General features: G+C 40.4%; 3 protein-coding genes across 3 annotated transcripts; 2 read left to right on the top strand and 1 right to left on the bottom strand.

The window, feature by feature from the left end:
• Positions 1 to 2: 2 nt before the first annotated feature.
• LOC145488320 (uncharacterized) lies at positions 3 to 8400 on the bottom strand. The gene is made up of 2 exons (XM_081467159.1): positions 8076 to 8400; positions 3 to 2710 (listed from the first exon to the last, which is right to left on the bottom strand). Exons 1-2 carry the CDS (start codon positions 8317 to 8319, stop codon positions 2289 to 2291), a joined length of 666 nt encoding a protein of 221 aa, XP_081323285.1. The 5' UTR covers positions 8320 to 8400; the 3' UTR covers positions 3 to 2288.
• Positions 8401 to 9161: 761 nt separating this feature from the next.
• Positions 9162 to 16066, top strand: LOC145487954 (uncharacterized). The gene is made up of 4 exons (XM_081466722.1): positions 9162 to 9284; positions 12665 to 12789; positions 13441 to 13781; positions 15660 to 16066. The coding sequence occupies exons 1-4, from the start codon at positions 9173 to 9175 to the stop codon at positions 16039 to 16041; spliced, it is 960 nt and encodes a 319-aa protein (XP_081322848.1). The 5' UTR covers positions 9162 to 9172; the 3' UTR covers positions 16042 to 16066.
• A 2633-nt stretch (positions 16067 to 18699) lies between these two features.
• LOC145488321 (putative methyltransferase-like protein 24) lies at positions 18700 to 22134 on the top strand. Its single transcript, XM_081467160.1, has 5 exons — positions 18700 to 18811; positions 19739 to 19799; positions 20296 to 20617; positions 21246 to 21489; positions 21853 to 22134. Exons 1-5 carry the CDS (start codon positions 18710 to 18712, stop codon positions 22132 to 22134), a joined length of 1011 nt encoding a protein of 336 aa, XP_081323286.1. The 5' UTR covers positions 18700 to 18709.
• Positions 22135 to 22482: the final 348 nt, after the last annotated feature.

Here is a 22482-nt window from a genome sequence, read left to right as displayed (position 1 = left end):
TTGTGCCAGAGCTTAAACAGGGAGGTACCCGGGGGACGTACCCCCGGTACACGCTACCTAGGTGTCAAAACATCCAAGTTTCTTGTGGGAGGTACGAACTAAATCTGTAGACAGCTTTATGTCCTGACTGACCTTACGACTTTGTAGCTAAATTAGGTAACTTTCCCTTTTAAAAAAACTGTGCTTAAAATGCTGTTTATTTGGAGTATGGTTCGGTGTTGCCTCCCTGATCTGGAATCCTGTGTGGTCTGATTTGCGTTAGGTCCAGTTTTGAAAATCATTGCTTGCAAAACTTGCCGCTGGTTTTTTTTTTTTTTTCTGCAAAACATTCTTGATTTCGTGCGAGGTGCTTATCATTCTGTCGCCTCTTTTATCTTGTCCCTAATGTTGTTTTCCTTTCAGGAACATAGCTATTTTTCCTATGATCCCAAATGTTGATAACAGACGCCCTGGAGTTCATAAGAGCTCATCCTGATAATGAGAGTGCTTTCCGCTTGTTTCATTCAAAGTATGCCAGATTTTCCGGCCATTCAAAGTCATTTCAGTTGAAAGTAACTTTTTTTCCTTTTTATTTAAGACTTTCACTTCAGATAAAATAATTACAACATGATCGAAGTAAGTAACAAATTCTCGTGTTAACATGCCTATTTTTAGTTTTATTTTATTTTAACAGCTTTTCCGCTGCCTATATGAACTCGCACCAATCGGTTCCCTAACATGAACAAGGCCATGTTGTTTTTGACGACTGGAAGTGCGCATGCCCGGAGGGAAGACAGATGAGGAACAATTTTTAATTTACAAAATACAATTCTCCACAAAATAAATTATTTACTAGTCATACCTACCGGTACAGTGCCAACGAGCAAATAGAAACTTGCGCAATTTGAACATTACCCCTATTTCTTTTCATATTAACGCTCCTTTTAAATTTAGGAAGGGTGTTGTTCCTTACCATTTTGGTATGGTATTTAATGTTTATTTATTACATTTTTGAAAAACACTGTGGTAGTACAACGTTTAAAAATACGAAGAATTTCGAAAATTGCGGTAGCTACTTTTAGACGTTTTTCGGAGAGATCGAGGGAACCTAGTCTTGAGGCAGGCGGGCCAAAATTGAAGCGTTCTTTTTTCACTAGCTCTATCTCATTTCAGTTCGCAATCGCTTTATCATCTTGCCTTCTCCCTCCCTAGCAGAATACCTTTTTTAGCTATCCGCCGGCCTCAAGCAGCTGATGGTCATTGACCTGACTAACTACAGAAAGGAAGAGGGAATCACGGAGCAGAATGACTTACTCTATCTTTAAATTGGCTTTTGAAATTTTGTCGAGTGTATCACAGATCCACCTGATTGGTGGGTGATTCAGTTGTAAACGTAATATTGGTAAAGATGAGCAATGTGAGTGGTGAGCGAGTGCCTGAGTTGTACTGTCTAGTTTCCTGCACTCATCCAGTGCAAATCGTCCTTCCGATCAACATGTCATGTGTTTGCTGACAATATCAAAATCATGTCATAAAATACACAAAATACAAAGAATTATTGACATCTAGAAATTGTCTTAATTGACGTTTCACTGTGGATTTCCAGAGGTAAAATCAAAAGAAATGATAAGTTAGTAGACTTGATTTGAGCTTGGGTCACTATCATAGATCCGAGCTGATAGACCCGAGTTTATAGATCCGAGCTGATAGACCTTATTTTATAGGCCCGAGTTGATACTGGCCCGGGCCTCCACCCTGTTCGTATAAATGTCACATTATGGGTTCCGTTGTAACAGCATCAAGCTGCCGGTCCGTTTAATCGTAAAATTCAAGTTCCTTGTGAACTCCGTTTTTTTCTTGTCACTGAAAAAGCTCACTATAATATTAATCTAATCCGAGGCAATGTTAGATAGCTTTTAACCTTGCCCTGTCTTTCCAGCAAAACCTAGGTCATTTCCGAATTGCCTTTTGCCTCTGTTTTAAAACGTGTCCTCTTGAAAAGCTTTTTCTTATGAAAATGAGTTTGATTTGCACGAAAATGAATGTGGAGATGAAAGCATTTGCATATGAATGGTCTCGCGCGAAGATTTGTTTTGATACAGTGACAGAAGGGAAATAGCCTAGTTGATCGAATATGAGGTGATAGTGTTCACTGTGAGGAGAGGCGTGCCTCTGAGTGATGTCCATTAAATTGTGATTTCTATCATTCTACGACCAAAACAGTCTTTCAGATAATAATGGCAAGAATGCTGCTTCTACAGTGAGTATACACTGAGATATCGTGACTTCCAAAATGTTCATCAGTGTTATTAAGGTTCCTCCAGTAAAGTCTCTTTGTTACTGGACAGACATTCCTCTTCATTTTCTTGTGTCTCGCCAATCTCACTCGTCTCGGGTTTCTGGTTTTCCTTCGCCTTGTTTAAAGCTTGCTCTTTTTGCTTTTCTTCTTTGCGCGCAGCCTCGTGCCTCCACTTTGTTCTCCTGTTTTGGAACCACACTTTTACTTGCGTTTCTGACAAACCCAACATGGCGCCGATCTGTAACCGTTCCCGTTTGGTGACGTATTTGGTGACCTGAAAACGCTTTTCCAGTCCTCGCCGCTGCAGCTGCGTGAAGACTGGGCGACACCAAGGGCGGCTGGAAGTGCGCATGGGCGGGGTGAAAGGCTGATGAGAGATATAGCTGAGTTCTCGGTTGTGTGAAAATTGACTGTGGACTCCATGACGATGATCTGAAAAACCATCACAGTGTTGCAAGTTAGTACGACATCAGCATTCAAATCGAATCTTAACCCCAGGGGAAACGAACATAAGAGTGACCTAAAACGGAAACCCTCTCTCCCAGTCATCAACGTTTTCAGCTGTTAATAGCTGGTTTTCACATGACGTCACTAAAATTCGAACCACAAAACTATTGATCTTACTTAGATTTCACTTTAATTATGTATAAGAGCAGCTGAAAACTGATATTCAAACAAATTTTCACTCCGAATGGGTTCTTGGTTTTGTGATACACTACGCTTGAATTTCTAAGCTTTTGCGTGACGCGGCATTTACATGACGGCCTAGAGAGCTGTCATGATGGTTAAAAAAGTGACTTCATTCGGGGCACTTGGCTATCTGAACAGTTCATGTCTTAAAAAAAAATATTATTTTAGTGTTTTAGAGTTCCTCGAGGGATAAATTCACGCTTTTGTAGCAAAACTCAGTGACAGATGTTTCTGTTGGTTTCCGGCCGCCATGTTGGTGCCCATACGGATGGGCACCAACATGGCGTCTCCATACAAATCTCTATAAATTTGGGTAAAAAATTTCTCCACGTATCTCGCATAAGAAAAATTGCTGTGACCAGAATTTTGGCGAGAGTCTTTGCATATTTACCTTCTTTCATTTCCCAGATTCTGGACTTTATCTATTGACCGGTTTTGATTTTTATTTTGATCTATTTTGAATTGCGTGACACTGAAAACCAGCAATTTAACCAAGGCCTTTCACACACGTACTGCGCAATTTTTGTCAATTCGAGTGTTCGTTCCTCTCTTTGTTTAGTCGCGCTCGTTTGATAGCTCTGGAGAGCTGGACTTTCGTGAACTGTTCGTCAACTCTCGGGTACTGTCGGACGTTCTCGCTTTTCGCACCTTGCACCCTTGTTTTAAGGTGTGTCTGTCATTTGTTCTATTCACTGATTGATTTCTCAAACTATCCTGTCAGGACTTCTGAGAGGTGCATGGCGCATCATTACCCCTAGATGTAATTCTAAATTTTGCAGTAGTGCAAGAACTGCATGCTTTAAGTGTTGAACAAGACTGGATCAGAACTTCAATTGCTGGAAAGCATGGCCCGTATCTAGTTATCACTTTCAAAAGGTGAAATTAAAGTTTCCAGAGATTTAAATAAAGATGTTGTTTGTAGCTGACAAGTCACAGAGTACAATAGGCCCTCAGTAAAAAGGTCTTTTGCCAAAAGCAAGGTCACGGAAGAAAGATTTTGCAGACTTTGTACAGAGCCGGCTTACGGCAGAAGAAAGCAGTTGCTAGTCGCTTTGCGTTGGCGCCGCCGGGTTGATAGGAAGAAATTCCTGTGGTCAACCTCGATGATTGGTAAATGGATGAATATGAGGGATATATATAATTAACACTGTTGTTTTAAAACAACAAATACATCTGTATCAATCCGTTGATGTCGTGCAGAAGAAATGAGCGAACTGTCAATGACATACGAGATTTTAAAGCCTAGATCTTTCCGATTAACATTAAATGTATTTAACAGATTTCACTGTAAAGATGGATTAGATCAAGTATCATTTTGCAATATATTAAAAAGTTTTTAACACGCAATTTTGTCTTTCAAGAAAAACCTCATCGGAAATCAAGATAACGCCCATGTGAAGAGATGGATGTTTTGTTATGTGCAAAACTGGCCATTGAGCAAGACCATGTGATGATTTTCAGAAACTGAATGGTTGCCATATTTGTCCATCTATCTTTGGTATAAATCTTTTCGTGCCCAAAGCCAGATTCCTTTTTTGACGTTAGTTAAGTTTATTCCCCGTATCTGATGTGAACTTCCAAGCGATATCAATTATCTGAGTCGACTTCATGGGTACTCACTCATCGACATAGAGTAAGGCGTTTCGAATTAGTCAATCGATGTAATCGAAATTGGAAGGCTTTCAAAGTTTACTGAATTGGAAAAGCAACTTTGCGTTCGATCGTGACTATGTTATCGCAGAATCACCCAACTTTGAACATTTCGGCACAACAATAATAAACAACCACATACCCTGGCGAAAAACGGATATATATTCATAGAAAGTTCGAGTGTTAATATCCGTGAGGTTGCTTATCTGTGTTTGACAATGGCGGTTGATTTTTAGTTAGCAATTGAACTGAAACTAAACCTAGTCTGTGATAAGGGAATCGCTAAAAAAATGTGTAGGTCTTTTGCTTTTCCTGAATACTAATAGTGGCAAAAACGTACTTGGTTTTCAAGAACGATTTGCGCAATCGCTGTTGTGTAATACTCAGCATTTCGGTATCAGCGTTTTCCCCGATTCTAACAAATATCCTAAACTAGATCAGCAGAGCTAGCCGTGTTGAACCAACGTAGGGGAAAAGAGAAGCAAATATCAATGAGCTACAGACTATTAGAAAGCTATTAACAGGCTTGAATGTAAAGTATCAGTAAAGTAAACTATAAAACAATCTTATGACAATTAGTATAGATCGAAATCATCAAAATTACCCTACACAATAATTACCTTGAAAAAAACACAGAGTACATCGAGTGTCAAGCAATACAAAGAGAAATTTCGTGTTACAATTTATTTGCTGTATGGTTAGTTTTCGGTTTTGATTCAAACTGATTCTTGCTTCCGTGTTTAAACTTCGTCGTTTTGCTTCAATTGCAAAGGATTCGATTACGAGCCCAGAAGTGAACAGTTTAACCATTACTCAGTTTAGTCGATCAAAGCACTCAAAAGGCTACTCCAACAGACACTACCATGATTAATACTAGTCTTAATGACATAACGTTCAGCCTCAGAGAGACTAACATTCACATAAACCGTGTCTTATAAACACTGGTCCCGGCCGGAGAGACGTTATTTCGTAAAACCGTTCCCGACTCTACAGTACAGTATTATCGGGTGAAGCGTAAAGGCCAAACTTCATAATTCCTCTTTCTTTACCATAGAGGCACCTAAACAGACCTAAAGAGACCAAAAATCCATATCAACTCTCCCTCTACAAAACAGAAAACATCATTTTATTGACACGGCTTTTTGGATAGGTCGCAAAGACCAAACATTCATGCAAACTCTACTTCTCGTGAAAGAAAGGATCGTCCGCCATGCCTTTCGGTTGAGAATGTATCAATTTCAGGTTAGTCTTTAAAAAATCAAATCATTTCCGTTCCACGATAGCAGTTAGTTGTTAAAAATAACAAAAGCCAAGACATTCAATTAAGGATGAGGGGCAAGGTATATGTGTGAAAAGAATAGCAAATGCAAGCGATCTCATAACTTTGGATTGTATTCTTTGGGTAGTGTTTGTGATTAATTGTCATAAAGTACTTAAAATTGCTAATACTATTAACACATTTCAGCTGGGACTAACGTGATAAATATGCGGTAAACACTTTCTGCATTCATGGCATTTATATGGGCTTTAACAGGCATGGAATGAGAAGCCAAAAGAGGTATTTCATCGCCTGCTTTTAATCTCGTTCATGTCCAGTGTGTGCAAAGTGAAACGTCTCCTTCAAAGCTCTTTCGAACGGATATTATAATTAATGAATTGTTGCATAGAACTTCAAATTTTGTTTATTTAACCGCAAAATAACATCACCCCACGCAAAACGAACACAGAAAACTGCTGTGTTTTTGCTTTCATGTTGTCCATGATCGCTCACTAAATACAATTTGGAATTAGCCTAATGCTCCGGACGTACTATTTACGTAAGTTTTTTGCCCCGTTTTTAAAATCTTCCAGAATCAGTAACATCGTTTCCTGATCTTTCGACTTAGAACAGGTAGTACGATACTGAAACAACAATAAAACGAGATCCGTGTTTTGTCCCTTAGCCGTAATTTCAGTGTTTCGTTGCTTATGTCCGTTGAAGTACATTTACACCTTTCTAAACTGATAATTTTCTTCCGTTCGGACTAAAAACTTGTTCTCTGTTTGCAGGCCGTGCTTATTGCGGATTCGTGTATGTAGACGATGACCTGAAGCCTATTGAATTTATTTTTTCATGTGTTAATCTAAACTCAAATTTATAGTCATGAAATTAATTGAGTTTACTTTAACGTCGGCGGAGTTTTATGGGTCGTAGCGAGCCTTTTGTAATAACATAAACCTAAAATAACAAGAACAATTATTAGACTCTGTAAATCAAGTATAAATGAGGATTGTGTCACTCGCTAACAAGAAAGGAAAATGCAATTCGTGTCATATTAAGGAGAGTAAGGTAAATATATAAAAACCATTGTCGGCAGGTAAGGTTAAGACTAAACCGGTTCTGTTTCTGGTAGAAAATTTGAAATTATTTAAATGTTGTCTGGGTTAGGTCTTGCTAAGTCTTAAATTTGGTTGATTTCCACGTAGTTATCATAAATCCAAGCTTGTTCTTCAGTGATCTAATTCTGAAATCTATGCCGTAACCCTGGAGAGGGAAATATCCGCGTTTCCAGTATTCTTCGCAATCAAGTTATTTTCCGCCAAGCATTTAACCTATTGATTTCTCAAGCAAAACGGCGAAGAATGAAGGCCACGTCTTCCGCTAAGACATTATCACGAAGAACTGAGAGTTAGTTGAAACGCCGAGAGAATTAAGCCACAAAGGACGTCCTCTTTCACTGGTCGTGCGCAGTGCTAGAAACGACTGTATGGAATGGAGCAACGTCAAATACGCAATATATAGTCTGCAATTTTGATAATTGCTTAAAGACTTCCTTGAGATACAAGTTAAAACCACTATAGCTGATCAGGTTAGGTGAAGTTCAGTCAGGCTTGCGGTGACGGCCGCGTGCGCTGTTCGCAAGCGTGTGCCATTTAGTTACAAAATTTGACCGGCTATTTATATTCGTGTTTACCGAATCTGGAACGTTAAACAATGCTCGCAATATGGAACAGCCATTAAATGATTAAAAAAAAAACATTACAGGGTAAATGGTAAACAAAAATTTATCTTATCTCATCAAAGCAATGAGTCAGTTCACCGATGGATGACAATTGCACATTAAGCGACACAAACTGATCATGGACTGAAACCGCGTACAGGCTGTCAATCTTTGTAAGAAACAGTCCATGAATATGAGTCTAATATGACTGAAATGGGTATAGCAATAACGAAAATATCAAGTGTGAATAACCAGTAAAATCTCAATTAACACTGCACTAAAATGATCATTGATAAAGCAATAGCCAAAAGGTTCGCGTCCTCAGAATTGAGTTGAAGAACAACGAAGTCGGTTGACACGTTCTCGTTGAGTTAGACTGACCGAAAGATACAGCCTAAAGAATTAGTCAGAGGTACACTGCAATTACAACCGTTTAACAAGCTAGGTACGTTTTGCACTTTTGCTCAGCGACCTACCTGACTGCAGTTGTCCATACAGGATGTTCTCAATGCCAAATTTGAGGTTTCTACTCGCCGAGATTGTCTCGGTGTTTTCCTCTTGCACGCTCGCGCCACTGTGTGTGGCCACTGCATCTAAAGACGCTCTGTATACGGACGGTGGGTTTGGAATGGAGCAGTTCCACATGGAGTGAACACTCGGGCAGTAAAGCAACGGCGCCGAGGCACAGTTACAGTAAACTAAATGAGGCGAGTTAAACATGCTGTGTTGGATAAGAGCTCTTGTAAGTCAACGCTGACATGGAGTTGTGACACCGCATAAGCGCGACACAGGTACTCTACTTACAGACCTCCCATATTAAAGATAATGCCAATGGGAGATTGGCAGAAGATTGCCCTTATCTTTAGCATCAACGTCTGCTTGAGGATATTAAAGTCTTTATTATTATTTTACGGGACATTCCAAATGCGGCCTCGATAAACGGATTTGACGAGTGTGATGAATTCGGACACGCGTTACAAAAACAAGCAGAAATGTGCTCCTTGAGTAATGTTAGCCACCTTACACAGTCCTTTGAACAATTTCCCGCTCCAAAGGCGGGCTATGAAACGTTTCTTTCACGCTCAAAAGCGCGTTCTACAGACACCTGTCGTATGTTTAAGCGCGATCGCGCCATCAGGCCACGCCCTTTTGAATCAATCGATAGGCCTCATTTCCCTGGTAAATGTCATATCACAACCACTTTATATCATGTTTTCAAAGGGTCAAATTTTATGAGTATCATATTTGGTGTTGAAGAATCACTCCGAGCTGCAATAAATCCAAGGACATTTCTGTGAACTCCTGTAATCTAATTTACCTGGAAAGCGTTCTATGATAACAATCAAATGTAAAACACGGCTCGACATTAGCACGCCGCTATAGCTTCTTGCTAGAGTGCTTAACAGTGCTATTTCGCACTGGCCTATCCCATCAGACTGCTGTGTATAACGTGGATCGCTGAGATTCTGTTTTGATTGCAGGACTGATAAATTAGGCGCCGTTGTGTCATCTTGGTCTCATCTGTGACAAACACCATGGATACATTGAAGTATTTGAAAAAAAGAAACAACTGATGAAATCCTGGAAGAATGAATACTTTAAAAATGTTGGAAAATTGGACATTACAATCCACCACAAACTGTGCTGTATACATTTTGGGAAGTTCGTAAACATGCTCAGGCGAAGTATACCATAATTCAGGAGTGAAAAACACCAGCGCAATTTAAGTTCCCCGGGTTGGTTCCCTCGGTTTTTTTTTATACTTTTATAAACGGGTTCGTGGAGGAATACGGACAAACGAATTTTATTCTATAAACGGATCGATAGATTTTGCTCGTTTAAATACCTTCAAAAATGCACTCGGTATGTCTATGGAAACTGGCTTGGTTTATGTCACTGACAGAAATGTTTTCTTTATAATGAAAACAGTGTACGATAGACTGCTAACTGCTGTGACCCCACTTGATTAATTAGAAGCCGATGAAAATATGACTGCTTTTTTTTACCAACCGGACAGATTCTTTTTGAAATTTGGACTCGCTAAGTGGTCACATGAAAGTACTATACCCTAAAGCTTTCATAACATTGGTGAACGGACTTGAAATGTAGAACCACCTTGTACAGCATAATAAACAGTACCACATGAAAGGACTGCTCAATAGCTTTCATTTGAATGGTCACACACTAGGGTTTCATCCATAGACTTAAAAGTTAGAGCCACCTTGTACAGCATAATAAACAGTACCACATGAAAGTGCTACCCAATAGCTTTCACTAGGGTTTCATCCACAGACTTAAAAGCTAGTACTACCTTGTACAAAAAGTAGCACAAGAATGTATAAATATTGCTTTTCAAATAGCTTGAACACACAGTAGCATTTTAACCTCGGATTTAAAAATAAGAAGCGCTTTAATTGAATCGGGATTGACCCTAAAATCTAAAGGGTTAAATTATGAAAAGCGTAAGGGCCCACACATGTTAGACAACTTACAAAACAACGGCGAGAAGCAGTTTTTTTCTCACGGCGCTAAAACAGGCCACGCCTATTGACGACGTAGTAATTCTAATAAAATGAAACTGTCGATCTAGGAGCAAACTTTGCACCTAAACTTTGAACTTTTCCAGTAATACCAAAAACCGCAATAAAACAAAGTTCCCGCTTTTAGAATTAAAAGAATTCTTTGCGACTCAGTCGAGACCTCGAATACTACATCAATTAAAGTTTCGCAAAGGAATTGGCAGACGAAGGCCCTTCCGAGACATCTAGACTTCTGTGTTGCTGTTATGGCTTAGTGTTAATACTCTTTTAAGGCAAAGAGTGATTAGAATGCTGTAAATGGTGCTGAGTCCCGCAAAGTTATTTTATGCGTGGACTTTTGCCATGAACCACTCATTCTAGGTCAGGCGAGTTTTCTGAATAGCAGACATACGGCTTGAACTGAGCATTTACTGCATGGCAAATCATTCCTGCAGGGAAACAATGTCTGCGTCTGAAAAAAGAACTGAATAGCTGAAGTCTTCAGCAAGACTCCATCATTTACTTGAACAGATTACCAGTACGCCTGCGCAGTTGTTGCATACCGTAGGTTACAAACAAACTAAGGAATTTTTGCGTTGTTCATGATGTGGATATTAAGGAGCTAAAGAAACGCCCAGAATAATCTTAACTTCCAATAGGGACCGTGATACGCAACCTGTTGACTTGCGCATTCCAATGATGTTCAATTCCTTTACGGTGTTAATGCTTATATACCTTATGGTTGTTTGGAGAAGCGATTGATGTTTGTAGTGAAAAGAGGAAAAATCGAGATAGGCGTCTGTGGTCCGCGTAGTTCGTGTTACAGCTGAGGATGAGAGAAATTCAGCTTGCGCAAAAAGCCAAATGTTCAAGTCCGAACTGGGCCAAATACGAATTGGCCAAGCGGGCGGGCACATCTCCAATACTCTATTAGAATCCTACGCAATTCAACTCGAATACGTCAAGTGTGCATCCTTGAATACTCTTGAATTTTCCACGAGGACATCACGTATATTGCGTGCGCTTTACCGAAATACTCTTGGATTCTTGAGTCCGTATTCGACTTGAATACATCACTTGTCCATGCTCATATAAACTTAAATACTCCAAGTGTGAATCAGGTATGTCGTGTGCCTTGAATACTCCAAGATTCTATGGCGTCACGAGACTATATTCCAGGCTAGAATAACGGAATGTCCTCGAAAGATAAAAGATATCAGCTATAAGTGAATATGCCTAAACTAAATTTAAAATTCCTCCGCAGTTGTGTTAGTCATTGTGTTGGCTGATGCAATTTTTTATTTATTGGCGACGGCACAATTTAGCGAAAATAGAGCTAATGTATGCATTGCGGACCTGTATTTTTTAATAAACAAAAAAAAATTGCTCAGACTCAACTAGAATGCTTTAAGTGATTCGCAACGTTTATTCCTTAATATACTGCTAAGTTTTGGATAACGAGCCAAGGAAGCTAAATTAAATGAGAAATTTCGTGCCGCCTTCAGCGGCTTGAGAGTTTCAGTAGAACGAAAGTCTTGACAAGGGAGTGGTGATGACCGAAGCCATGAAAACACTTTGCTGCTTATGTGCAACATATAAGTCCCTTTGTCAATGTAATATTCTTTTTTTCAGGGTTTAAAGATTGACCTGCGTGAACCAACTTTAAGCATTGTAAGCTGTTAATTGCATACGCGTTTTGGTCTTTGCCCAGAAGATTACTTCCAAGTCACGTTTCAAACTTCACGCTTCAGCTATTTGTTGCTTTGCGTCAACACAAAAATCGATTACGTTTCCGAACAAAAGCTCCCCACTTTTCGCCTTAATCCACTTTTACGGATAAATAAATAACTTGGAAAAAGAGAGACACTAGGTATTTATTTCCTTGTTGAATGAAACCCCTGAGGATTATGGCGACTGTGACTTTTAGGATTAAATTGTTAAAGTGTCTACTTGAGAAAGAATTATGACAGCTAATTAAACCTTTTTTCGCGAATGCAGAATATTTGAAAAATGAAATAGCCAGTTAACTGTTCGACAATTGTACTTCTATTAAACTCTTTTTCACAGAGACAAAATCTGAAAACAATTCAAATTACAAATAACTTTGTAAAACATTTTTTTAATACGCAAGAGTAATTACGTTTTTGTCGAAACATAATGTGAAGTTATTTGTTTGTGTTGCGCTGTACCTGAATAGATATCGTTAGGTGATTACAGCCCGCTAGGTCATCGAGATCTGAAATATTTTTACCTTGAAAAGTGTTGTCTCAAAATGGCACGGGAAGAAAAGGAATCCTCATCTTACTCAGGAAACTTGGCTAAAGCCTTAAATAATTTTCGGAAAGACCAAATCTACTGTCACGCGACGCTGCTAGTCGAAGGACAGAAATTTTACGCCCACCGTAACATTCTCGCCGCTAACAGCTCATACTTTTGAAAGCTCTTGGCACAGCAAGGCCACAAGAAAAAGAAATAGAAAGTTTCTGCTGTGCTTCCTGAAGTCTCGCTGAACGTTACAGAAGAATTATTGCAGTATTTGTACACAGGATTCGTGGAGTTAACGTCATCAAATGTCCAAGGCTCAATCAGAGCTGCCATTATTTTGGACCTCGTTAGACTCAAGGATTTAGGCTGCGAGTTTTTCCAAAACGAACTTGATCTAGAAAACAGTGTGAGAACTTTTCAATTTGCAGATAAAAACCGTTGTTTAAATCTGAGAACAGTTTCGAAGGCCTTCATCAACGAAAACTTTAGGCAAGTGTCCAAAACAGAAGCTTTTCTGAGACTCACCTCTGGGCAAATAGAAGAGTTTATTTCAGACGATGGCATCGTTATAGACCGAGAGGAAGATGTTAACGAGGCAAACACTTAACTGGGTCAAACACGACGCTAAAACTCGAAGCATTCACTTTTCTCGGCTTTTTCAACACATTCGATTGACTTCCGTGTCTAACCACTACCTCCATACAATTGTTGGAGAAGACCTTGTTAAAGCCAATAGATCATGCATTGATATTCTACTGAATGCTATGAAAGTCCTTTCTCTAATGTCCCCGGACAGTTTGGAAGCGACTCCACCCATTACGCCCAGAAAATGCCTTCAATGGGACGTGCAATTAGTCATAAACTGCGGAGGGATTTATCAGGAGGGTTCCACGTCTTCGACTCTCTGCTACAACACGCTCGAACGTATCTGGTATCAGTTGGCACCTGTTTTGACAGAAGCAGAAGATTCCCTACTCTGCAAACGTTGGGGTCATGGAATAACCGAGTGTAACGACTTTGTTTATATCGTGGGAGATTTTATGACGAAACTAAGCAGGTTTTCAGCGACCGCGCCACGTCTGCTGTTGAGAGACTAGACGTGAAAACAAACAAATGGTGGTCTGTTGCGAGTTTAAAGAAGCGAGCGGCATTCCCAGTAGTAGCAGTTCACTCTGGATGTCTTTATGTTGTCGGTGGAAGTGACAATAAAGCATTAAAAGATGTTCAGAATTATTTTCCTGAAACGGACACTTTGGAGATGATCGCTCCACTTGGTTCCAGTCGATGCGCGCTCTGTGCGGTCGCAGAAAAAGACCATGTGTTTGCGTTTGGTGGACTACAAGAAAACGGCGAATTTCTTAACACCGCCGAAATGTACGACCCGAAGGAGAATAAAAAGTAAAAGACTTTATTTAACCTGAAACGCCAAACAGTGATCACTGGATCACTGGTATTAACTGGCGATCAGCATTTACATATAAAATACAGCTATTCATAAAATTGTACTTTAAAAAAAGAACAAGAAGATATATATAGTATATAGAATCGCTGGGATGCGATAGTTTCTCTCAATACCGCCAGAGCTTTCGCTTGCTGCGTCGCCATCCAAAATAAACTTTTCGTGCTCGGTGGAAGCACAGATATTCTCGGACACAACGCATTGAGTTCCTGTGAAATGTATGACACGCGCGCAAGAGTCTGGACTCAAATTGCCAGTATGCATATCCCGAGATTCGCTGCGGGTGTAGCCACTGTTAGTGGAAGGATTTACGTGTTCGGAAGAAGCTGCAATGGAGAGAGTTTCAAAAGTGTAGAGAGTTACTCAGCGGAATCGAACGAGTGGGGAATGGAAAACGACATGCCTCGAGCTACAGTACACCTTCAGCGCACGGTGGTCAGCATTCCTAGAGATTTTCTGAAGGCTTCACTGGCTCAAAGTGAAGAAAATAAGTAAGCCCTGGATTTCTAGTGCACCAGAAAGACGGTATTTGAAACAGGAATAGCCTCGGTTGATCATTCATGAAACTAGCTGTTATTATATATGTCGAAAAACTTATATTTGCACTGAAAGTTCTCATAGTTTACAGCCTAAAACGTTTATAAGAGCATCTCTTCTGTAAAGATCCCTTATGGATAAAGTGCCTAGTGTTTTCTCCATTGTATGATCCTACACTTGTTGTAGAAACTGACCGTAATCAGAGAAAGAAGCATTCCGTCGATAGCTGACTCTGGTGTAATAAACTAATCAGATTTGAACCAAAAATAATTTAGCCGACAGCAAGTACCTAAAAATATGCAATTGGCGCGAACCGCTGAAAAACAACTTAGAGCCGATGCCAAGGGCAAGAAAACAAAAAAACATACCTGCGCCAAGTACGGGAAAATACAAACAAAAAAAAATACACACAAAAAGACTGCGCCTAGCGCGGGAAAACACAAAAAAAATACCTACGCCAAGAACGGGAAAACACAAGAAACCGACGCTAAGCGTGAAAAAAAAAAAAACCGTTAAGCCCATATCACAACTGACTTGAATTGCAAGTGAATAAATGAAAGATCATTATCATGGCTTAGATTTCATTCGCGACGTGATTGGCCCTTTCTCTTATTGGTCATAGAACACATCGAACTATGATCACCGTAGCTAAATATCTGTCATCCAAAATTGGCCGCTGCCATGAAATAGGCCACCAAATAGACCTTACCCTGCGAACAGAGTCTCCGTTGATCTTTCTAGGAAAATCGGTAAGAGGATTCCCTTCTTAGGGAGATCGAAAAAGGCGCTCTGTTCGCAGGGACTCTCCTCCAAGACGGGACCGCTGATTGCACGCACAGAGGATTGGGAACGAGGCAGTTACAACAAACAAAGATGGCGGACGATTGTGTAGTTCTCCTCTGTTCGTCGTTCTGTTCAAAACTTCAGGAACGACAGAGCTTCACCTGAAGTGACTCGATCATTCATTGGAAAGGTAAATAGATCGTAAGTAAGTTAGGACAGCTTATGTTCTTTATGGGAGCATTAAGACATCCAGACAGAGGAACAGACTTCGATCTGCTGAAGTAATAAACAGCAATTCAAGGAGATCTGTTTTTGTAACGTATTTATCTTATTTTCCTTGATGTGTTCCCTTGAAACTAAAAGGATGAATTAAGGAAACGTCTGGGTAATCAACTGACAGTATGAAATGGCCTTCACCCTTGAGCGTATTGCCTTGCAAATTTTCCAAACTTTGCATGTCGAAGTTTGTGAAAGTAAAGTGTGATTTAACTCGTCAGGAAAATGGCAGCTCCTCCAAGCCGGCATAGCCGAGAATATGGACGCCCTTTAGCAGGGTCGAAAACAGAAGCTCGTGGACGATTCGCCGGTGCCCACATCAGTCAGGAAGTGAGAGATTTATGCAGAGTTATTTTACAGATGGGTCGTGAGCAACCAGATGGAACTGTCTGCGTCACTTTTGGTCGCTTGTTTGAAAGATACACCAGAATATCGAATAAAGTAGTAGGAATGTTACTGCGGGCTCGGAAACAGAACTTGGTTCACTTTGAAGGCAAAATGTTGTTCCAGAAAAGAGATGATGACGTCATCATTACCTTACTGCACATGCCTGAAGAGGTGGAAAATGACTCTGATGAATATTGGAATATCCGTGCTAAATAAAGAAATTGTTTACCAGATTTATAATATAATGGACATAATATTTTTGGATTTTGTTATCCTGACCTGGTACAAATCAGTGGCCAACTTAAAAGATGGTCTCTTTAAAAAAAATTAAATATTTCAGTTTAACTGCATGAAGTGTCAAGCTAATTACCAGTTAATATAATAATATTGATAATTTCAGTGTAAATATGCTTTTATATACCATAATTATGCTAACCTGATGCAAAGCACTGCTCAGTTAGTGTGGTCAATGGCCATAAGAGAAATATTTTCACAACAAAATGTTTTGTCAAGTAATAAGTAACAGCAATCAAAAGCCTGTACATTTTAACATTTTTAGATAAGCTACAAACTTGAGAATAATATCTTAAATAAAAATGCCTCATTAGTAACATACTAAATAGAGGAGTCTTCTAGATCTTGAGAAATCTTCTAGCTGGGGACGGGGGATGGACTTGATGTCCTTGCATTAAAAACATAATGTGGACTGCAGGTTCAACTGAATTGGAACAGACTTATCGAACTTTAAAAACTGTCCTGTCGTTTGAAAACATGTTTGTTGCATTTGCACTCACCCACTCACCGGTGCACACTAAAACGAGCTGAAACACTGTCGAGAGTAAAGACATTTGAAGAAGGGCCCCTATCGTATTAATTTTGTCAACAACAATAGAGGCTTTCAAAACGATCACATGTTCGTTTTCAATTGACGGTGATGACGTCCTTCTATGGCGTATCATCTTTTTCGAGTGTTTTAGTGTAGACGGAGAAAACTATGAAAACGTACGGTGGTGTGGATGCGAAGTTTGTGATGTGTTTTCGGTGCAAAAAGCGCATCGTTTTGATTCACATTATGGTGAACGTGACCTAGCAGAAACCCTGAAGTAAAGCAATGTAGAGAAATGTATTTTAACGCCTCGCAATCAGCAGTCAGTGAATTTTCCAGAAGTTTAATAACAACGTATAACTTAGGGAAAATTGAAAAACAAAAACACAAAAAAAATGAAAAATATGGATAGTACTTTTACAGTAGCTTTCTTCTCAATGGCACCTGTTGTTAGACTGAATGTCTGCTGGTCTTGTTCTGTTCTCTCTTTGTTTGCGATTGACAACATTTGATGGTACAGGTGCCATTTTACTTTAAACAAAGGACCGGAGAAATCCTTTGAGCTCCGCGGCCTGCCAAACCTGTCTTTTCAGTTGCTAAACACAGCCTTTGTTACTGATCAAGCTGGGACTACCGTCGCTGCAGACTAACTACTGACTGCTTAAGGCTACTTATCTGGAAGAGAGATTTGTGAATATTTCTAGCGGGATCCGAGAGCTCGCGTGAAGGAAGCCGGGTTTGGTGCGTCATTTTCAGCCGAAACACGTCCACGGAGGGCATAACAGTTAAGGAAATCGAGCTTGGGCACGTGGCACAGAAAATAGAAATCAGAGAAATTGAAATGAAAGGATTATAAAACTTGGTTTGAGCACCAAAACAATCAAAGGTAAGTTACAGCAACAGTTATCGCTCGTGTTGTCCTGGGCAAAAAGCTTTGTGATGACTTCTTAATGAAAACAACAGCAATCACCCCAAAGGGAGAGATGAAGGAAGATACTATTTATCCAAATCTTTGGAAAGAAACTTCCAATGTTATATGCACACCACTTTGTTTTTATTTTTGCTAAGTATAACATGCTTTACTAATGCAATATAACAGACCTCTATCGATCTGCCACACAACCTGGGCTGTTTGGCGGGATTTCCAGATTTCTTTTGCGGCGAGTACGCACCTTGCGAAAACTCCGCCGCCGAAAAAAAAAAAAACCCTTCACACCTCGGAAATCCCGCCAGCTATGCCGGCCATGTAGGTACTCTCACTTCAGTGCAAATGCTTGCGCCCCTAACGCCTGTCCACACCACGCCGGAGGAATTTGAAAACGCAGCTTTATTTCTACGGTTAGGCCTCCCGTCCACACTAATCCGTCACGAAAACGGAGCTTTATTTCTACGGTTAGGCCTACCGTCCACACTGATCCGTCACGAAAACGGAGCTTTTCGAAAACGCCCTTCAAACCGGAGGAATTTGAAAACGCCGACTCTGTGTTTTAGTGTGGACAGAAAACATTTTGAAAACGAAGCTTTTCGTAAGCGATCATGACATCACGATAATAACGTGATTTCATTGACCGAGGTTTCCTTAACCACAAATTCAAAATGACCGGTTATTGTTGCGCTTTTAAACTCCTCCGGCGTTTTCAGAGTGAAAGCTCTGTTTTTAAATTCCCCACGGTGTAGTGTTGAACGGGGCCTAAAACTCATGAAAACAACGTACTAATTACTCCGTTAGACCTCTTTAAGCCATGTGGCACTAAAGTCCCCATTTTATGGGTTTCTGTGACCCTTTGCGCCGGGGTGGCGTAATTGGAATTTCTTCATCTCGCGCTAAGTACAAGAAAACACGCGAAGTCAAAAACGTAATTGCGTGGTTTTAGCTTCGCCCTTGTTTGGATGGGAAAGAACGCTCGTACGAAGGACATATATAGGTAGAGTAAAACAGTGACGGCCAAGGATCCGTGACATGTCCGTGACATGACAACCCTCAGGGTGTTTTATCAACGCCCCGTACGCGCTTAAAGGTTTTCATATTTTTTTTGTTATTGCCATTTATTCCGCAGCATGTTTCTTGATCGCTATTATCGCCGTCGACGATGGATTGTGGGCTGTGTAATGGTGTCTATTGCAGTCATAACCATGTTACTAGCCCCTCCCCCCAGCATGGTGAGTGTAATCCTAATTACAATTAATTACAGTTCTCCGTAAGTTTTGTGTAGTGTCATCGCAGACCTCGGGCTAAGCTAACTTGAATATGATTTGTACTTGGTTGTTTTTTCAAGTTGGTGAGCATTGTAGTGTCGTAACATGACCGTACAGTATTTTGAGCAGGATGGGGTATGATGAACGAGAACTGCCGATTTCATAATAGAGACGGAAAACCGTCCTGAACGTGAGACTCGTCTGATTTGAAGGACGGGCAGGAGGTCAAATTTTTTACAGAAATACGGAGAAAATTTGTCAGAATAACTTCAAAATAACTGATAATGACGCTCCCTTAAAACAAGCGTTGCCTACCTGAACTTGATCGGGAAGTTTGCTGTTTTCCTCTTAACTTGTTTATTGTAACAAAACTTGGTTGACTTTGAAACTTATATTTATACAAGGATAATACGAACAAAGAACAGTCTGAGCAGGAATGCGAATATGTCTCGGAGGAATTTCACTTGATGTACCCCGAAATCTACGAACAAACATCACCCTGCTACAAGCCTACGTTGGGCCAAAATATTGTGGGTAATTTCTCGATTTCTAGTTCAGACTCCGCGTGTTGTAATGAGAATTAAACGGATGAAGAGAGAATTTTAAATATTTTGATGTAATTTATTATCCGTTTTTAACCCCGTCCAGACAAATTAAGCACTGTCTTGTAAATAAACAACCTCTTTATGCGACTGGTATATCGTAGGATAATCCGCGAAAACCTTTCAGGACTGAGCTATATCTTCGAAGCCGGAAAGGAGAGTTATTCAGTTGTGTTTATTTTGCGATGTAAGGATTAAAATTCAGCACTAACGTTCAAGCTTCAAGCTCCTCAAAATCACTAGTTTCTTTAAGTAAATTACATTGTCTGATCTTTCCGTTATTTACCAGGTCCACCTGTTTTTGAGTGGCAATGTTTATGAGACGAGAAGAAGCAACGAAGAAACTATCGGTAAGTTTGAAGGTCAACGAAAGAAACAACGTATAATTTGAGTGCTAAGACCGTGTAAAAGTGTAAAAAGTTTTAAAAGATTTCTTTTCGAACTTCGTACTTCAATCGAGTTGCTTGCAGACAGAAAGGCGGTGGTGAGAGCGCTACGCGAAGAAATCAAAAGAAGACCATTCGAGAGTTTTTTTTCCTGTACATTGTTTGTTTCCTCTCGGCTTACCATGAACATGCAACGTACTGTAGCGAATCAGAGCCAACTTTCTTTCTTTTTTCAGCCAATCAGAAGTAGACGAAAACCACTCGTGACCTGGTTTTTGTGTATTTTCCCGCGCTTGCCTCCGGTTACATATTTTCCTGCGCTAGGTTCGGCTGGAGTTGATCATGCAAAGATTATTGTGGTCTTGCTTTATATTACAACTGCCATTAAAAGGATTTTCTAGTGATTGCTATAAAACAAAAGCCAAAGCAAAATAAGGTTTATCATGATCTTATAACACAGGATTCAAGAATACGACTGGCCTATCAGGATACGAAGGAAGCTCATTTCCGTTGTTTAAGCCTTCTGAGACGCCTAGATCTCCGCTACCAACAGCAAGCATATTTACGTATGTCGAGGAACCTCCCTCTGGGAACGAAATGAAGAGGCTCATGAAGACCCTTTCAACTCAGGGTGCCGTGTGCGCTGACGTACGCCGCATAGGGGGCTTACCGCAGGGACCTCATGGAGCCCCTCGCCCGATGGGTCCTGATGGCATGTGGTACGTTTGCTTTGACGAGGAAGTTGAGTTAAATCCAGGATGGTGTGTCGTATACTCATTTGGGTAAGAGAATTATGACTAATAGAAGATTTTTTTCCAAGATGACAAACGATTTTAGCCTAATAATGGTAGTTCCATTTTAAGAGCGCGCCGTTAAATAACAGTTTACTTCCAACAACAGCGCGAACGCGAATAAACCCTTTACTGATCCTAAATTGTGTTTTCAATAGCATACACGTATAATTTTCGGTCCTTCGGGCACATTCGAAATATGCTTCTACTCAAACATTTGTTTGACTATTGGGTCTAACGAAGAGAGAGGGGATGGGGAAAGACATAACTAAGGCGTCATACTTCCAATCGAGAGGTGCAGGTTTAAGCCCTGGTCAAGCTGCTCACTGTATTGCGTTCTTGAGCAAGACAGCTTTGCTCTCACGATAGGCCTCTCTTTCCACCCAGATGTGTGAAATGGGTACAGGTAAATTGTTAGGTCAACGTGACAACACTGGCAACACTACGATAGTCTTATTTCCATCCGGGGGGAGTAGTGACCCTCCTAACACCTCATTTCAAGATACATAAGGCCCTGACACCCCCTCCCCTGCCCCCACAATCCCTAGGGTACTGAGATTATAACGGTTAGATTGTAACACCTTTAATCCAAAGTTTTTCCTACTATTACTTCTTATAGAACAGGATACGATTTTTCCTTCGACGAAAAGATGGCCGAATACGGTTGCACAGTGTCAGCGTTTGATCCTTCCATGGGAAAGGAAGATCATGATCACAGCACTGGCGTGATGTTCTACAACCTTGGACTGTCAGATGTTAATCAAGAAGGAGCCAAAAATCCTCTCTCTGCAGACACGCTTGACAAGAGCACGTGGAAAACAAGAACACTGGCGGCAATCATACAGGATCTAGGACACGCTCAGGTGATGAACAAGTGGTCAGAAAATCAGTTAGACAGGCAGTTAGTCAGGAGGGCGGTCAGTCAGTCAGTCAGTCAGTCAGTAAAGTAGACAGTCTAGCAGTCAGGTTCTCAGGTTGCCTGACAGTCAGACGAACAGTCAGTACGGCAGGCAGTCTGGCAGTCTGGCAGTCAGGCAGCCAGTCAGTCAGGCGTGCTGGCAGTCTAGCAACCTGGCAGTCTGGCAGTCTGACAGTCTGACAGTTTGCCTGTCAGGCAGCCAGTCAGTCAGATGTTCAGGCAGTCATGCAGGCAGTCAGTCAGTCAAAGGAAATTAAGTTGTTGAGAAGGTCTCATCTTTACTTTGACTAACTTTTTTTTCCCACAGAGAGAAATCGACATTTTGAAAATAGACATCGAATCTGATGAATGGAAGTGCTTACGTCACATGCTGGCTGAAGGAACTTTACGAAAGTACGTAAGGCAACTCGAGGTAGAGTATCACGTGATCATACACACTCCAGAATCTCTGCGACGGTACTACAGTATAGCAAAATGGCTTGAGAGACAAGGATTTAGAATATTCCACTCCAGAAGAAATCCCTATTGTCAAGAGTGCTGGGAAATGTCATACATCAATTCTAACCTCGTAAACTTGACATTAAATTAAATTGAGAATTTTGGGCTTGTTATCAGACGAGGTGCGGTGGGAAAGTGTAAAGAAAGGCTGTAGAAACAACTGCCATTTTCGATAACTCTGGAATTTCGCATGGAATTGTACTGGACCAAAAGGAGCCCAATCTGATTTTAGTTTTCTGTGAAGGCATTTCAAATAGAGAGAAAAAATCTCTAATACTTTGTTGCAAGCATACAGAGCTCTCTACAGTCACACATGCTCTTGAAAAAGACGTCAAAAGGCTAAGGTTATCACTAACATCATCTCATGTTGTGTTCTAAACCAAGACTCCAATAAAGCAAACAGTTTTAGCGTTTTGTTTTAAAACTGATATAGGCAGCC

This window comes from Orbicella franksi, chromosome 5, assembly GCF_964199315.1.
Source record: "Orbicella franksi chromosome 5, jaOrbFran1.1, whole genome shotgun sequence".
In the NCBI taxonomy this organism is placed as follows: domain Eukaryota; kingdom Metazoa; phylum Cnidaria; class Anthozoa; order Scleractinia; family Merulinidae; genus Orbicella; species Orbicella franksi.
Note: the sequence above shows the minus strand (reverse complement) of the source record. Positions and strands in the feature narration are given on the sequence as shown.

Coding starts and splice junctions, on each gene's coding strand:
- LOC145488320 (XM_081467159.1), bottom strand. CDS start 8,319: ATGTTTAACTCGCCTCATTTAGTTTACTGTAACTGTGCCTCGGCGCCG. Junction 2,711..8,075: donor GTATGGACAACTGCAGTCAG/GTAGGTCGCTGA, acceptor ATGGTTTTTCAG/ATCATCGTCATGGAGTCCAC.
- LOC145487954 (XM_081466722.1), top strand. CDS start 9,173: ATGAAATCCTGGAAGAATGAATACTTTAAAAATGTTGGAAAATTGGAC. Junction 12,790..13,440: donor AACTTGATCTAGAAAACAGT/GTGAGAACTTTT, acceptor GAAACTAAGCAG/GTTTTCAGCGACCGCGCCAC. Junction 13,782..15,659: donor GACCCGAAGGAGAATAAAAA/GTAAAAGACTTT, acceptor TTAACTCGTCAG/GAAAATGGCAGCTCCTCCAA.
- LOC145488321 (XM_081467160.1), top strand. CDS start 18,710: ATGTTTCTTGATCGCTATTATCGCCGTCGACGATGGATTGTGGGCTGT. Junction 20,618..21,245: donor TGTGTCGTATACTCATTTGG/GTAAGAGAATTA, acceptor TACTTCTTATAG/AACAGGATACGATTTTTCCT. Junction 21,490..21,852: donor AGGATCTAGGACACGCTCAG/GTGATGAACAAG, acceptor TTTTTCCCACAG/AGAGAAATCGACATTTTGAA.